The 18,848-nt window shown below is 39.0% G+C and overlaps 1 protein-coding gene across 4 annotated transcripts in view; it reads right to left on the bottom strand.

Moving 5' to 3' along the window:
- LTBP1 (latent transforming growth factor beta binding protein 1) overlaps nt 1–18,848 on the bottom strand; it is a 228,609-nt gene that overhangs the window by 105,193 nt on the left and 104,568 nt on the right. For all 4 annotated transcript variants that reach the window (XM_008700245.2, XM_008700246.2, XM_008700247.2 and 1 more), the window contains exons 10-15: nt 17,959–18,058; nt 17,351–17,449; nt 6,977–7,102; nt 5,621–5,746; nt 5,097–5,219; nt 1,552–1,671 (exon numbers count right to left, since the gene is read on the bottom strand). In XM_008700245.2, the coding sequence (XP_008698467.2) occupies nt 1,552–1,671; nt 5,097–5,219; nt 5,621–5,746; nt 6,977–7,102; nt 17,351–17,449; nt 17,959–18,058 (694 nt within the window). The remainder of the gene's footprint in view (nt 1–1,551; nt 1,672–5,096; nt 5,220–5,620; nt 5,747–6,976; nt 7,103–17,350; nt 17,450–17,958; nt 18,059–18,848) is intronic.

The following is an 18,848-nucleotide window of genomic DNA, read 5'->3' as shown; positions in this document are numbered from 1 at the left end:
TTGATAGGCAACTATGAAACTTATGCCAAATGGGGAAATTAAAACCAAATGTACGTTCTGACCAGCACTGATCACATAAACAAACGCATACCAAACGAGCAATTAATGAATAAAAATCTCCCAAAGATCAACGTCTCACAATTCCAATGATAGACACTCTTGAAATGGGCATGAGGCTCAGGGCAGAGGGCCACCTGTACCATGTACAGAGGCTTAGCTTATGCAACCTGGTGATGAGTCCAAAGCTTTGAAACTGGGACTGTTTCTGCCAAGCCTACTTATCCCGCCTGCTCTGCAACACCTAAACGTCTTTCCCAGAGATGTATGAGTAAAGATGAACATTTTATTTTATTATTTTTTATTATGTTCAGTTAGCCAGCATATAGCACAGCATTAGCTTTTGATGTAGTGTTTGAGACGGACATAGCAAACAGGACTGAGAGGGTCTGGCATGGTCTGCCCCCTCACCCTGCAGGAACTCTTCTCTCGTTCTCTGCCCTTCAGCTGCACTAGCCTTTCAGCTTTTGGAACATGACTGCTTCCTCCTTCCACAAGCCCCCCGAATATGCTGTTTCCTCTGTTCAAAACTACCTCCCTCCCATCTCTTCCCCCCAGTTAAACGTCAATCGGGAACTCTCCTGGAGGCAACTCGTTCTATCACACATTCTTACAGCATCACAGAACCCTCCATCCCAACAGTGTCTCATTTGTGTTTTCGCATTTATTTATGAGACGTCTGGGTATCAGTCCTCCTCACCAGATAGTTCCATGAGGAAGGCACTATTTTTGTCCCTCAATGTATCCCAGCACTCAGTACAACTCAGGGTATTTTATAGTAAGTTCTTCAGCATTTGTGGATGAAAAGAAAGAAGGTATGAATAAATGAGAAGTTGAACTCACATTGTCAGAGTCTGGCACTGAGTGTAAAAGAGCTCAGCTTCTAAGGAAAAGATCACACAGAGACAGAAACAGAGAGGAAAACCATTAAGGGGGAAGTTAACTAGAGCACGGCTCATTAGAACCCAAGCAAATTTGCTGCTTGTTTTCCTCAGTGCCTAATGTCGGTATGAAGTATTTATTAAATACTTAAATGCATAAACGTAAGAGACTCGGCAACCCATCAAGAATTCTCTTTCTACTTCTGTTGCACATTTGTGTTTGTATGTTCCTAATTCTACTAGTTTCTGGTAGCTTGCTGCTTCTTATGCCTTTTCTCTCTTTTTTTAGCCTTTTGTTCTTCACCACTCTCCGCCCAGTGGTGATTATTATTTTATTTGGTCTATTTATCACATCAAGGACAATTTGCTTCCATCGGAATTATTTCTCCCCGGTAAAATCTCACAATCTTTATGCCAACTTGCCTTCTTATATTTCTCCCTGGGTAAAAATTACTTAGAATTTTTATTAGAAGTTTTCTCAGAAGGACACAAGTTTGTTATATTCCTTTTTTTTTTTTTTTTGAAAGAGGGCTCACTTGGCATTACACAACTCTGTCAGAAAACGGACTAGACAGAAGAAACAAAACTATGATAAGAACACTCCAGTACCTACCAAGACACTGCCCATTCCAACCTCGGAACCCTTCTGTGCAGGGAACACACTGGTAAGACCCAGGAGAGTTCACACACTGCTCATCTGGACAAGTGCTTGCAGTCAAGCATTCGTCAATATCTGGAACACAGAAAAACTAGGTCACAAACATTTTATCAGAATACTGAAGCAAACACTTTTCTGATGAAGTGGGGGGAGGGGAAGGTGTGCTCTATCTACATTTTGGTGGAGAAAACGTGAAGTAGGTTAGTCAAATATTGGGCCTACACTTAAACACCACAGTGATAAAGCATGGCCAAGTTTACCTGGATTAAAATATTTACACACATGCAAAAGAAGAACTTGGGCCCAATTGCCCAACTGGCAGGTTCAGAACTCTCCACCCTGGGAGTTAGCAGCACCTTGGGGGCCACTTCCTGGACAAACCTTTGAAGTAATAGTGCAGCTTGCCAGGGAGAAATATAACAAACAGGCATATAACAAACCACCTGGCCAGAGGTTCTCTCTGCAGACAATGGATGCTCTAGGGAAGTCCTTACTCTGGCTTCGTAGGCCCAAGAATATCCTGGGTTTGAATAATTTAAAACCTTTCATAGGATAGGAATTCCTTGGAGGTGGAAAAAACACATTAGGAGAGAATGAACTCATCAAATACTTCTAAGAGTTTCCAGAAAACATGGTGATATGATCATATGGTAATATTTTCTCACAAAAATACACCTTGTTTTTCACATTCATCATTTTTCTTTTCAATGTGAATTGGAAAAAACACCTTCAATATGGTTGGAGGTATGGCAGAGGGAACTACTTCAGTGGCTTTAGGCATTTTGAAGAATAGCAGGACAACAGAATGGGGGAGAAGTAGGATACAGGAAATGGTTCAAGAGTTTAACATGAGTGGTGATTCCATGGGTACAAGCCCCATTCAAAATGATCATTTTTCTGGAGTTGGATTCTGAATTAATGTGAGTGGATTTAATGTCTAAGTGTTCTAATTTAAAATGTATATAGGACCTCTGATCACACTTAAAATATAAACAGAATTTTCAGAACATAAGCTGAAAAGTGAAAGAAATATGTAATGGATACAGCCCTTCATTCTGGTAAATTACCAAAAATTATCTCCCCTTATCACTAGACAAGTGTGAAAAGATGCTCAAAGTAAAAAAGCTGACGATGATATTAATAGAATAAGCACCAGGTCAGTGTGGTAATTTTTTTTCCTATCAGCGAAAAATCCTTGCCAATAGACAATGACACACAGTGGTTTTTTTGGTTTTTTTTTTTTTTTTTTTTTTTTTTTTTTTAGGTCAGATGTTCTGGGACTTCTTGTTCTACAAAAAGATGATGCTTGCCAGTTTCATTTTCCAAACAGCATTACATTCTTCTCTGGAAGGAATTTTTTTTTTAATAGAACTACAACTGCTAAGTCAGAGAAGGTCATTGAGAAAGGTTGGTCCAATAAATAAGGTGCAATGCTGAGCAATACAAGACAACATCCCTGAACTTCCCACTACTCTCACGTCTGCTTGCTTGTTCCCTCATCTATAGGTCTGGAGACTACCTGCCTGGGAATACCTTAACCGAACAACGTAAGGGTGCATGAGATAATGTCTGTGAACTACAATAGACTCCTTGGAGACTAGCACTGTTGGAAAGCAACTTTCTTAGTGGCAGCTGAGAAAATCTTCGGTGAGCCAGAAGCCTGGGGACCTTTGGTTCTGGTCCATGACGAAACTAGAAAACAGCCATGTTATTTGGCTCCTTCTTTTCAAGCCATTTCATGGGGATAGAATTATATACAATTTACTCAGGGAACCCTGGTAGTATTTCTGCTAATTTCCATACACTGAATATTCCCGAACAGTCCCCTAACTGCTTCCCATTTGCTTACAGAGCTTTCATATTTCTTTTCTACTCCTTCCCACTTTCCATCCTTATGCTATAGTTACTAGTTAAATGTCTTCTCTTCCCATCCTGAAACTGTATGCAGAACTGAAGAATCAGCATTTGACCTCTTTGGGGAATGTTGCTTCGTACATAAATGCTTGGGGTTGTTTTGTTTTGTTTTGTTTTAAACACTCCCACAAATACAGATGTACTGAGAAGATCTCTGCAAAAACAACGTCATCAGGGAAAGGGGGAGGTTTCTAGAGACTAAGAGCTCTTGAGAACTAGCGGGGTGACAGGCACCACAAAAGACACCACAGCACGAATTTATTCTCATGACAACCCCGAACGTTAACTTTGCGGCTCCCATTTCACAGGTTTCAAAGGGGCTAAGTCACTGGCTCCAAGCCAGACAGTTACTAAGGGTGGGAGTCAGGAGCCAAGGCCATGGTGCCTCTTCAGAGCAGAGGGAGGGTCCCCTGTAAGAGGAGAGTGCGGGACGCTTCACCCCTTGCTGTCCCATGGCCCTCAGCCGCCAGGGGAGACCTTATAGCTCCATTCTGATTTGAGACGGTCAAAGATTCCGTAATGTAAAATGCTCCTATTTCTCTCCAGATCAGACTACCAGGGGCTGAACAAGGGGCCAGGGGGAGAGACAGGTGCAGGCTGCCAAAAAACATCCAATTAGCTTTCCCTCCAGGCCCAGGTCATTAGATCCATGAAGAAAACCAACACGGAGGAGCCAGGGACAGCTGAGAGCAGCCTGCCCCAACGTGTCTGTCCCTCCCTTGGCCTGGAAGCCCAGCCGCATTAGAAAACAGGCTGATCCTCAGGCGGCCAGGCAAAGAGCCCCCCGGAACCAGCACCATCCACACAGCCTGGCCCCTCAGAACGGAGCTCAGGGACCCCTGCTCCTCTGCTGGCATGCCTCCACAGCAGCATTTAAACAGAAGCACAATTTATTTCTTCATGAAAATAATTCGTTAAAAAGTACCACAGTGGTTGCAAAAAGGACCTGTATCACTGGGACACAAACATGAGCTGAACAATTAACTGGTCAGTCATTCTGGCCATGCTCTAAAAGCTTTTCAGAACTTTTTTTTTTTTTTTTTTTAAATAACACTAGCAAACTCATTGCTGTGGTCAATAATAAAGAAATTTTATCTTGCATGGTTGGAATTTGACCTGCAGTTAGACTAACCTGCAGTTAGTCAGGAGGGTTGGTAAGCAAATGCCAGAACGCACGAAAGGAATGTAACAAGGCGGAAAGGTTGGAAACTAAAAATCAACAGCGGGTAAACCTGCACCATGCTCCCAGATGAATGATCCAGACGCTGTCATTAAGTCTGGGTTTAGGCTAAGATACTCTGCAATTAATTGTTCTAAAGCAATTCACTCCAAATACCAGGGAAGGCAGATGCTGGCGTGACAACAAGGAGAATGTGAAGGTGGAAAATAATCCAGACCAAGCCACTGAAGTGAGGCAAAGAGGCTGTGAGTCCAGAAGGCAGGAAGAGTGTGGATGAGCTGGTGCCATGCACACATCAGCAGAGGAAGGTAAGTACCAGGCAGGGTGGCTGGCAGCCCTGGGTGTGGACCCAGCCCTGCATTTCAGGGTCACGTGCACTCCGCACTTGGACATGGCACACACTTACCCTCACAACGGCCTCCCCGGGTCATGCGGTACCCGCTGTCACAGTATTCGCACCGGAAGGCCCCTGCGGTATTGATGCAGTGCCCTTCCCCGCACACATCTGGCCTTAGGCACTCGTCAACATCTACACAAAGCAGAAAACATTGTCGAGTTTTATTTCCCACAATAGAATTTCAAACCTCTCCCACCTCCCAGGTCAGTGTGAAGTCAAGAATAAAATAACCCATTCCTATCACCAACTCTTCAATTCGTTTGACATGTTTCAAAAGTGAGTGGTTTTGATTGATGTGGGACCCAAAACATTTAACACCCCGGGCTCTGCACACATTTGACACTCTTCATTCAAAAGTGTTGGAGAAAGATTCCATTTTTATATCCTCCAGTATCTAGCAGATGACCATGTCATAAAAGGTGTCCAGTAATAAATTCTGGGTTGCCTGAATAAGCAGTAAGATTGATGGGATTGTAGGAGAGCAAACAACCCAGATCTGGGAATTTATGCATCAGGAAGAACATTGCCATTACCTATGCAGTTAGTACCCTCCTCACTGGCCATAAATCCTGCTGGGCAAATACACAAGAAACTTCCCTCAGTGTTTTCACAGCGTCCCTGGGAGCAGAGCTGTTGGACCTGAGTGCATTCATCAATATCTGTTAACAAAAATACAGATAAAAGGATTAGTGCAGTGTAGCATGAAGTTCTGTCTCCCTGTCCACAAACTACCAGCGTACTATTCCCCATGCACCAAATCTTTATAAGTGAGGAAAACAGTGAAAGATGACATGATCGTATTCCTCAGATACTTGAAGGATGGTTACTGGGAACAGGGAATATGTGTAGAGTGTATTGTTTCAAAAGCTGAAACTACAACCATGACATTGGTGTTTCTGAGAGACAGATTTGGGTCAACACAGAAGGACCTGCCAGATACATGGAGTCATTTAAGCACTGAAATTCGCTGTGCAACTCCCAGGCCAGCTCTGCAGAGATAGCCAGAAATATTGTGAAAAGAACTCTTCCACTGTGTACAAGGGTGAAGCTGGACCAGATCATCTCAGCTGCCCCTTTCAACTTTATATTTTATGGTTCCAAACAGAATACATACGATGTATGCAAATTCAAGAGAAACAGCCATGGGATAGAGCAGATGGATACTCCTCTTGACCTACCCACATACATATAAAATTGCACAAGTCACACATCTTGTATAATAGCATTTGGCACACTAAAGCCACATTAATTGGGTATATGCCTTTGTTGCTTTATAACTCTTAGGGCTGAATTTCCTTATTCTAAAAAAGAGAGAAATGAAATTTAGTGTTAACGTAATACACTGAAATGATTTCCATAATGCTATTACACCTCTGAGATACATTTTTTCCAAAGAACCATGTATGAGATCCTGTGTTTGTAAATTCAATAACAGATTTGTGTTAGCTTATTTTCAGTTTAGAAATTGCTTTTGGAAATCAGATTTTATGCACTTACATGAATATAAGTTTTTATTGCAATATATATTAGTTTTATTTTGGTTTTGCTAAATATATGTTTGTAGGTAGCTATTTCTATCATTTTATTATTCTATATTTTATTACATTATTTTACTATACCTAGAAATCTTTGGAAATTTTTTCACCTTTTTTCTCTTTTTTTTCACCTTTATCTCATTGTATTACATTTAGCCAAATAGGTAGCATTGAACCAGAAGATAAGAGCATCGCAGGAGATTAGCAAACCTCTTTTTGGGTTCCCTTAGTTCAGGGATAAAAATTTTTAAAAATTAAACACAGTAACATTTCCCATGATAATTACATAAAACATGTTCTTAGTGTGTAAATATTTGATATTTAATAATTTCACCTATCAAAAGCATCTCTTACCAACACATTTTCTCTGTTGCTCATTGAACTTGTAGCCCTCATAGCATATACAGGTATACCTCACAGGTAGGTTAATGCAGTGTCCGGCTCCACAGATATCGGGGTTCACAGTACATTCATTGATTTCTTCAAAATAAATAATAGAGGAAAAGACAGACATCAACAAAAATTTCATTGCTTTCAAACCATTCCTGTGTATTTGCTGCTTAGCTTATTGTCATGTATGCAATTAGAAGACAAAGGTCACCTCTAATTTATCCAAAGAAAATAAAAACATGACTTCGAAAAGATACCTGCACTCTTATGTTTATTGCAGCATTATTTCAATAGCCAAGATATGGAAGTGACCCAATTGTCTACCGCAAGATGAATGGGTAAAGAAGATATGGTATATGTACACAGTGGACTATAACTCAGCCATAAAGAAGAATGAGATCTTGCCATTTGTGACAACATGAAAGGACCTAGAGCGCATTACATTAAGTGAAGTAAGTCAAAGACAAATACCGCATGATTTCACTTTTCTATGGAATCTAAAACACAAAACAAATGAGCAAACAAAAAAGCAGCAATAGACCTATAAATACAAAGAACAATCTGATGGTTGCCAAAAGAGAGGTGGTTGGGGGGTTGGGCAAGGTGGGCGAAGGGGAGTGGGAGGTACAGGCCTGCAGTCATGGTATGATGAAGTCATTGGGATAAAAGGCACAGCACAGGGAATCTAGTCGATGGTACTATAATAGTATTGTGTGCTGACAGACAGTAGCTGCACTTGTTGTGAGCACAGCATAACAAACAGACTTGTCCAATGACTAGGTTATACACCTGAATCTAATGCAACTTTGTGTCAACTTTACTTCAATTAAAAAAAAAAAGATGGTGGTCTCTAAAATCAAGTATAAATTCATTTGATTACCTCGTAATTGCTCAGTTAGTCACACCCAAAATCATCAATAACTCCTGATGAAACAACTTCTAAGATGAACTGTAGTGGGCAGTAACTCAGAAAAAGGGCACATTGGAGGTTGTAAGATAATCAATTCTAACTTCTGAGATGGCCCACAATGAGTTTCTATCTATTCCAGTTCATCTGACATGATGGACTTGGAACCATCAGGTGAGTTCTCCTGATAAGAAATATGTGATTACTTTTTATTCATTAGCAGGCCAAATTCAATTTCCAACAACTATGTCTAACTTCCTCCAAAGTTTCTCATTAATTCTCAGGAAAGATTTACCACTTCTAATCAAAGCCAAACTTCTGGGTGTAACTCACTCTTAATTTGCCAATTTCAACATCAGCATATTTATAGTGATAAAGTAGAATCTTCTTCCCAATCTTCTCTGCTAACCTCCTCCCTTGTGCTCTTAATGACTCCTGCTTGAGACTCCCTTCGTCTGTAAGGCCTGAGCAGATTGGCCCTGAGTCCTCACTCCATTTGGGGAACACGCCATGGTAGAGGCAGGGTCATAGGAGTGCACGCTGAGTGAAGGCCAACAAAATGAGCTTCATTACCAAAAGGATATATAAGATGGCTTTGAATTACCTCAGGACTCAAAAGCAGCCTCCTAACAGGAATTACTCTCCTTAGATAGTCTGTTTTCAATGACCTTTGTAAGAAGTTATAATGGCATCATGGTGCTGGGGCAGGCCAGCTGGTAGAAGCCCAGGTTTGCAGTCAGTGCAAACACAAATCCTGCTGCCCTTAACTCTGTAACTCAGGGGCAAGTTACTCAAACACTTTATGTCTCACTTTCCTGCATAGTGGGAATAATCAGAGCTCTAATTTGAGTGTCAGGTTCAAAGATAAATAATGCACATAGCCCACTGTCTGGCACACTATACATACTCAATGAAAGTTAGCCATTAAAGACCTAAATGTGAGAACCGAAACCATAAAAACCCTAGAAGGGTGCACAAGCAATAATTTTTCTGACATCAGACATAGCAACATTTTTCTAGATATGTCCCCTGAGGCAAAGAAAACAAAACCAAAAATAAACTACTGGGACTTTATCAAAACAAAAAGCTACTACACAGCAAAGGAAACAATCAACAAAACTGAAAGACAACCTACTGAATGGGAGAAAACATTTGCAAATGATATACTCGATAAGGGGTTAGTATCCAAAATATATAAAACGCTTATATACCTCAATACCAAAAAAACAAGTAATCCACTTAAAATTGGGCAGAAGACATGAAAAGACATTGCTCCAAAGACCTACAGATGGCCAAAAGACACATGAAAAGATGTTTAACATCACTTATCATCAGGGAAAATGCAAATCAAAACCACAATGAGATATCACCTCACACCTATCAGAATGGCTAACATCCACAACACAAGAAACAAGTGTTGGTGAGGACATGGAGAAAAGCTAACCTTCATGTACTCTTGGTGGGAATGCAAAGTGGTGCAGCCACTGGGGAAAACAGTATGGAGGTACCTCAAAAAATTAAAAGCAAAACTACCATATGATCTAGTTATTCCACTACTGGGTATTTACCAAAAGAAAATGAAAACACTAATTCAGAGGGATACATACACCCTGATGTTTACTGCAGCATTATTTACAATAGCCAAACTACAGAAGTAGCCCAACTGTCCAAGGACAGATGAATGGACAAAGAAGATGCGGTATATATACAATGGACAATTATTCAGCCATAAAAAGAATGAAATCTTGCCATTTGCAACAACATGGATGGATTCTAGAGAGTATAATGCTAAGTAAAATAAGTCAATCAGAGAAAAACAAATACCATTTGATTTCACTCATATGTAGAATCAAGGAAACAAAACAAATGAACAAAGGAAAAAAAGAGACAAACCAAGAAATAGACTCTTAACTATAGAGAACAAGCTGATGGTTACCAGAGGGATGCTGGGGGAGGGGGGACTGGGTGAATAGGTGAAGAGAATTAAAAGTACACTTGTGATGAGCACTGAGTAATATACAGAATTGCTGAATCACTATATTGTGCACCGGGAACTAATATAGTTACGTTAATTATACTGGAATTTAAAAAATAAGAAATTAAAAAAATAAAAATTTAAGAAAGGAAATAAGGGAGAAAAGTCCCTTTAAGTAATCCATATATTTTAATTTTTTTACTTCACTGATTTAACAGTAGATTATAAATAAATAAAATACCGTTTTATGTGTAAGAAAACCCAGCTAGCCATTATTATCATCATTGTAAATGCTGTTCCTTTTGAAGTCATTTAAGAATATATAACAAAGAAACTGCACATTTATAACAATGTTACCTTGGACTATTATCCCATTGCCATCACAAAGTAAACAATGCTTAAAAGGCATGCTGCCACAGATTAGTCCAAGTGCCCAGTGTAAGAAGACTGGGGCCACAAGCACGGCAAGCTACAGCAAAAACCTTGCTGGAGGGGTCTGTGGTTTGAGTGAGAAGAAAAACAGGTGTGCTACCATCACCAATAACCTACCATGCATTCTGCAGGAAATGTGAAAAAACAATATTTTAACAAAGATTCACTGTGGAAATGACCTAAATTAGGGCCGAGGTTGCTTTCCAAAAACTCAAACCACATTATTCATTTCTCATCAATTGTTATTCACTGTGCTATGACTTTAAGACAATTGGTGCAAATCATTTGGAAAGTCACTAGACTTTAAAAGGAAGCATATGAGGGGCGCCTGGGTGGCACAGCGGTTAAGCGTCTGCCTTCGGCTCAGGGCGTGATCCCGGCGTTATGGGATCGAGCCCCACATCAGGCTCCTCTGCTATGAGCCTGCTTCTTCCTCTCCCACTCCCCCCTGCTTGTGTTCCCTCTCTCACTGGCTGTCTCTATCTTTGTCAAATAAATAAATAAAATCTTAAAAAAAAAAAAAAAGGAAGCATATGAATATAGAGCTGCAGTATCCACTTGGATGTCACACATTTACAGACCACTTATAACTTTAGTGAGCCTGTTTATGCTAATTCACTACCAGAGAAACAGAATGGTTTAGTCTGTATAATGTAAAGTCACAGAAAACATACAGTAAATCATAAGGCCAAAAACATGGGTAATTAACATGACTGCTTAAACTTAAGTGACAGGCAGTAATGCAAAAAATGAATTATGAAACACATACAGCATAATCAATCACTGACAGGATAGGAAAATGCTTATTTGTTAAAAAAATATAGTTGGCTACAAATATAGAATATAATGTAAATTACAATATACCCAGAAAAGAAGACAGGAAAGAGAGAAATCTCAATGTTAGGATTATGAGGATTAGTATTTTCTGCTTTACATTTTTCTGCATTTTTCAAAATTTCTACAGTGAGCATGTGTAATAACTTTTATAATCAGAAGTCTTCCTTTAAAAAAATGATCATTTCTATGTCACAAAAAATCTGAAGGTAAAAGGTATTCTTCTCCAGGTTATAATCCTAGATGCTCAGGTAAGAGTTCTCTTGTCTGTTTACAGGAATTCTTTATTGGAACAGTGTGACAATAACATTTCTAACCATCTATTCCATATTGTAGGTAGATGCCTTCTCTGAAAATTATTGGTATTAACTTTTCTCGATTTTCTTTGTAATTACTGATCTTCCTTTAGAGTTTTCTCTGCCATTTTCTTAAAACAGAAAAGACATATTGATCAGATTTTCAGAAAGAAAGATCAGAAGATGAATTAATATAGTCGGGACGAGGATTCAGAACAAGTCCAAAGGCTGTAAATCTGGGGTTTTCATGCAATGCTTGAGTAGGACTCACTGCCCCAACGCCCACACATACCAATTTGTTGATTACCAAATATCTGTAACTTCTCAAGCATAGCTTTATTTTTTTTTAAGATTTTATTTATTTATTTGACAGAGAGAGACAGCCAGCAAGAGAGGGAACACAAGCAGGGGGAGTGGGAGAGGAGGAAGCAGGCTCCCAGCAGAGCAGGGAGCCTGATGCAGGGCTCAATCCCAGGACCCTGGGATCACGCCCTGAGCCAAAAACAGATGCTTAACGACTGAGCCACCCAGGCGCCCCATCAAGCATAGCTTTAGAATGGAAGTTTTACATATGTGAACAAAAATCTTCAAAACTATGTGATGTTTAATTCAAATATAATACATACTTACATGATAGTCTGCCAACATATTTAAATTGTTTCTTTTTATATCAGCTCTAAAGTAGCAGAAATACTTAAGAAATATACTGCTTAGTCTTAGGAAATGAAGTGAATATAATGGCCTTTCCTTCCATTCTAGTATCTTAAATAGAAACTATGAGGATAAATATTTATGAGGCATGTTTGAGGATCTTTAGATGATTATCTCACAGATAAAATATATAGAGATACAGCTTAAAAAGGTTGATCCCAGTTGGCAGGGCACTAACATGTAAGAAAATGTTACTCTGATACCATTAGAGGGTACTAAGAGATACATCAAAGGAGTGGAGGGACATTTACTAAAATGTACTTGATTTCTACCATGTTTGTCCCATTTTTTACATAAGTGATTAATTAATGTAACTTTCATCAGTTTGGCCTCCGAGCTCCCTTTCGTCCATCTGTGAGGCGGGACTCCACCCTCGTAAGTAGAAAGAAGAGTTGTAACACCTTCAAAACACCTCAGAACTTTTAAAACAAGTCTCCTAACCACCTCTTCCTGTGCTTTCCCCTCCTTTTCTATTAGATTTTTATTCTCCAGGATGTATTATTACACAGAAAGGCAAGTCCTGAGGGTATTGTCTTGAGGAAGAACTGGAAAATTTCTCTCATTTTTCCATGTTTTTTTTAGGGAAAAACATTATGTTTTTTATTGTTCTAAGAGGTCGCTCATACATACGGATGTGAACCTCTTCCCACAAAATGAATCAGCTTATGTTGAAACGTACATTTCTTTGAGCAGACTGTGTGGACATAAGCATAAGAATTATGGCAAAGCCTCGCACAGGAAGCACTAATTATCGGTCTCCGGGGTACTCTAGTTAATGAAAATGTCTAGTCTTTTTTAGTATGTTTGGTTTCCCAAAGAGATCATCAAGAGGCTCTTCCCACTGGATTCATCCTTAATGCCCATCACATGTCACCTGGGCCTCAGGACCACCTGACCCTTTCCTACTAGCTGCGCCCCTGAGACAACTTTACTTTCACCAGATCAAGGACCATATTCTGTTTCTTTCACCAGAGTTCCATTTAGAACTTGGAAAAAGAGCCATGACCAAAAGCCAGTGGAAAACCAAATACTCTATTTATCCCAGCAACAAGGCCAACAGTGGATTTAAGAGTTTGGTGTCTTTATTATATTTTTTTTTAAACGAAAAAGAAAGCTTTTGGCAAAATATGAAAATGAGTATGCTGACCTTTTGCTTTTCTCTTCATCAGATAATTACTCAAAGTAAATACATACATACATACATACATACATAAAGCCTGGAAATATTAAACCATGATGATTTTACATGAAAAAGGGAGTTCATTTTCCATCAGCATACATAGTTGACTGAAGCTGTAAGGACTCCGGCAATACGCTTTAGGGGCAAACATTTTTTAAAGCAGTCAATTCTGAGCTCTGGAAAAGAAAGCTCTGATGAGCAAATAGTTTTTATAATGTTTGGGCCATGATAATTACAAAGGTTTCCACAAGATAGTCATGGAAGTCAAAGAATAATTTCTGGCTGTTATGTGAGGGCCATGGAGGAAGTTTGGGAAGAGGAGGAGGAAGGCATCAAACGTTAACTCATGGAAAGGTTTACAAAAATGCCCTGGCTTCCTAGCTGCCCCACAATGAGCATAAATTATCCCACAACAATTGAAACAGATGTTTCCACTTTGTAAATATTTGCCAGAGGTTTGATTTTCCAACCTATCCTTGAGCTATTAAGACACTATGCTAAATCAAGAATTTATATGCTGAAATGTATAATTTATTCAGAAACAGTATGCCAATAATGTCGCAAGCCACCAATCAGCTGTTAAGAGTGGAAAATACCATACTTATGTCCTGCAAATATGTGTCTCACTTTATAATGACTACATGTCAAAGTGTGTCTGAAGAAATCTGAAAAGGCTCCTTCCAATCTCACCACCATAAAGATACCATCACTAAGCAACGTGCAGCTGATTTTGTTTCTTTTAGATTCCTATGTATTATTCTATTCCTTTCTTCAACTTGTGAGACAAACTAATAGTGACAAGTAAGATTTACCTCCTCTGTTTTAGGGGGAAAAAACCGTTGTATAACATTCCAGACAGAACCGATCAGATTGCTCCCTCGATCTATATGTTTGGCTCTCATATCAAACCAATGGGAACATCTATAGTTTGATTTAAATTAAGTTTGATACAAAACCGTCTTCTTGTTCTAGTGTAGATTACCGATTATTGTGTAGCTCTAAAGTTGCAGACCATTTTAATTCAGACTATAATATTCTCCCCATGGATTGTTTCAGAAAGATTCTTCTACTATAGGAAGTAGGAACACCTACAAATGTTGCATAAAATTTTAATGTCACTTTTTTCCTGGAAGAAATCTTCGTGCTTCAAACATGCGATAGCAGATGCTGGCCCTGCATCTTTGCCAAACTCAAATTAAGCTGTCTTCTAACAACTTCATAGAGCGCAGCTACTTTTTTTTTTTTTTTTTTAATCAGCTCTGTAGTTCACTTGAAGCTAAGTAACTTCAATTTGTTATTCCTCACACAGCTGCATTTAAACAGCGAAACCCCATTTATCTAGCCAAACTTAATTAACCTCTACAAAGCTAGTTTGCAAGAAGTCTATCCATTGAAGTCAGCATTGTTAAAAAGGCACAAAACTATATTTCTACACTGGAAAACAGAAATAGAGAAATACAGTATTTAGACCTAGTACATTGCTTTGTTGCACTGCAATTTTCCTTTTTAATAATGAGGACAACAGTGAGAAGATCCTTGCTGTCCATGATGGTGTATTACATCTTTGTGTAGGTTACAGCACATAGCAGACAGTCTCTTATAGATGTGCTTAAAAAAGCGAGCAGACACATAAATGCTTCAGAGCAGAGAAGAACTGTTTTAGCCATGGCCATTAAAAAAACAACTATACTATTGTTTCACTGTATCACTCTAGAAGTACTGAGAAGATCTGATATTTCTCTATCAGTTAACTCAATATTGAGAGCGGTTGCCATGCAGTAACTGGGGAAGGCTATGGCTCTGGTTACAGGTGCCCTGAACTGGGTAAAAATGCACTGTGGTCCATGGTGTGACTCCGCACTCCTTTGTCAAGTGTGTTTTGTCTTGGAACACACAGGTGCTTTTCCAAAACATTTTCCAGGGGCACCTGGGTGGCTCAGTTGGTTAAGCATCCAACTCTTGATTTTGGCTCAGGGCCAACAATAAGGGTCCTGAGATCAAGCCCCACTATGGGCTCTGTGCTGGGCTTGGAGCCAGCTTGGGATTCTCTCTCTCCCTTTCCTCTCAACCCTCCACCCCCACAACCCCGCCCCATCCTGCTGGCACATGCACTCCGCCTCTTTCTCTCTCAAAAAAAAAAAAAAAAAAACGCTTTCCAGTCTGACGTCTCAGTTCAAATATCTAAGAGAACTAACATCCACATTTTTGAGAAAATAGCCAAGAGTTTTTTTAACTTATAAAAATTACATATTTTATATAATTTATTTTATATATTTTATGTAATTTATGTAACTGTACCTTTTTAACAAAAAACATACACATATTTAAGGTGTACAACTTGATGTTTTGATATACACACACATTGTGAAATGATCACTATAATTCATCTAATTAACACACCGAGCACATTTTTATTTGAAAAATTATACATATCATGTATAATATTTTAAGGAAGGCTGCAAACTCCTCTACTAACTTCTCTTTTTATACACTGCCAACCTCATCCTGACCTTAAGTCGGCATGATACATCTTGGTGATCTTTATCTGACTATAAAATATTTGCCCACTATACAGTATATGGAAAATAGAAAATATTCTACAATACCCGCAAACCTCATGGGTCCTACTATAAAAAATAATCACTGCTAATACCTGGCATTTTTTTTCCCAGTATTTTCTCAATGTAACTGAGAAAGTCTTTTTATGTAACTGGTATAGTCTTCTACATTCCTTCATTTTCAAATACTTCATTTTGTGTTTAACAACAGTATTTTGTGACCATTTTCTACTAGATTTTAATAAAAATTCTTCAAAAATACTGTATTTGATGGCAGCATCATGTTCCAATGTATAGATGCATAATTATCTATATCCCTATAGTTAAAGGTTTAGATTGTTTTTACTTTTTCTCTATTATACCTGGGGCTGTGGTAAGTATCCATTTATATAAATCATTATATCTCAGTCTTCAGGGACATTATTTCCTCACACTAGATATTTTAACATAGGATTACTGGGTCAAAAGTTTTGAACATTTTTAAAATTCTTGATACATTATGCCAGTTTGTGCTTTCCAGAAACGTTGAACCAGTTTATGTTCCTTTCGGCAATGTGTTTGACCTCAATTTTACTCCAGTAAAAATTAAATGCTAATTTGATGATAATTATTTTAATCTGCATTTCTTTGATTACTGGTTGACATTTCCTATTATATTTTTTTTCTATAAAATACCTGATTATATTATTTCCCCATTTTTCTATTATTATTTTTTATTGCTGATTTATAAGAGCTCACTATACATCAAGGATATTGACTTTTATGCTGTTGGTTTGTTTCTCATTATGATAACTGCTTATAATGTGTCACTAATGATTAAAATTATCATCAAGAATTTTGAAAATATATAAAAATATATAGAAGGACAAAGATTATCCATGATCTTATTAATTGGTGATGGTTGAACACTTTGATGTGTTTTATTTATTTATTGGGGTTTGTTTTTTTTTTTCAAGATTTTATTTATTTATTTGACAGACAGAGAGAAAGAGTACAAACAGGGGGAGTGGCAGAGGGAGAGGGAGAAGCAGGCTCCCCGCTGAGCAGGGACCCTGACGTGGGGCTCCGTCCCCGGACCCTAAGATCATGACCTGAGCCACCGAGGTACCCCTTTGCTGTGTTTTCTGCCTATTTTTCTGTGTTGGTAAACGTTTAAAAAATAAAACTGGAATCAGATTGTGTTCTGTATTGCTCATTTTGCCATAAGCGTCTCCTCATGACATTAAATATTCTTTTACAACATTAATAGCTATGTGATATTTCACCATAATTTATTTAAACCTTCCTCCTTTTTAACAGTATTTAGATTATTTCCAAATATTTGCTACTATGACTAACGCTGCCATGAGCAATCCATACCTTTCATACAATTTTGATACTACATTCAACAGCAGGCTCACCCCCATGTCTCCCGCACAGGCTGCAGAACACAATGCCACACCTACCTGTGACTTGAGTAGGGGCGATCACTTGGCTGGCACTTGATGTAGAAGCTTCAGGAGCTACTTCCACAGGCACAGGAGGTGACGTTTTCTCAATCACTACTATATGAGGAAGGGAGGGATGAAAAAATTAAAGCCTGTTAGGTGCTTTGAGATCCCATTCCAAAATGCAAGCATAATTTAAGTCTAAAAACAGACCACAGTCGTGCTTGGATAACTAAGGACTCTTACACACCCCTAAAGCTGCTGGTATTAATCCATAACTTCAGTTTCCACATTTAGCAAGAATATATGAGAACAATTCAGAAGCCAAGAAAAATGACCCTTCATCAAATGATGACCTTCAAAAGAATTCTAATAATATACACCTACTCCTGGCCACAAAAAAATCATGAGAAACTTACCTTCCTTTTACCACTCTAAAACTTACAAGACCATCCCCACACTAACATTACAAGTATATTAATATACTTAAGTATATGTTTCATGTGGCACTTCTAATGAATTCTAATGATTTATCAAACTTTAAAATCAAAGATAAAAGAATTCTTATCTGACTCTTTTATTCATTGATAATACTCTTACAAATAGCATAGATCCACAAATGTTACCTGGAAACTGTGGGTGCAGATGAATAGTTGAGATGCCTGGAGAGAGCTGAGGTTGACCAGGCTCAAGTTTGGTTTTCTCTTGATCCAATGAAGGTATTTCCTGGGCGGTTGTATTAAAAAGAAAGAGAGAGAGAGAGAGAGAGAGAGAACTGAAAGTAGGAATTATCTTTAGTTTTCACATATTACTAACTTTATTTAATTCTACTCTTAGGAAGGCAACAAATATCACAGGACATTGCACAACAACCCATGCAATCATGTGGGGAAAAATACATATATGAAGTGTTGCTGAGCCACTACAGAAGCAAGCCTTTGATTCCTCCAGCAGTGCTGACCCATGTACACACCCTCACCCATGTCCCAGGGGCCCAAGGTAAAAGGTCCCTTTAGACATTGTAAACAAATGTGTTGGCTCAGGGGCCTACATCTGGTCTCAAACAAGGCAAAACTAACCCTGAAGAGGAACTAAACTGTCCTCTCACAGACATGGTGCTCTGCCCTAGGAAGATGACCAGCCACACTTTGCATGTGTCAACCAAGAACACACAGTACATTAAAATATTTTAAGCCAGGAAGTCATTAAGGCCTTTCTGAACCTCCCATCCAGGAACTTTGCACCTCTAGCTGTCAGCATAGTGGTAGTCAAGCAGAGCAACAAAAAATGGGGGATTTGGGGAAGCACCCAAGGCTTCCTCATGTGTCCGGTTGCCCTCTCCTGTCCCCTGGACCAGAGGTGAAGAAAGAGACTGGCGGCACCTGCGGCTTAGCTTTCAGCTACAGCTGTTCAGGGCTCCTGCAGACTGATCCGTGAGGCCGGCAGGGACAGCAGCGTGAGGCCACCATGCTCTTAAAAGTGTGCATCAGGTTACTTGGTCACTGACTGCCATCTC

Source organism: Ursus maritimus, unplaced genomic scaffold (assembly GCF_017311325.1).
Source record: "Ursus maritimus isolate PB19 unplaced genomic scaffold, ASM1731132v1 scaffold_6, whole genome shotgun sequence".
Classification (NCBI taxonomy): Eukaryota; Metazoa; Chordata; class Mammalia; order Carnivora; family Ursidae; genus Ursus; species Ursus maritimus.
Note: the sequence above shows the minus strand (reverse complement) of the source record. Positions and strands in the feature narration are given on the sequence as shown.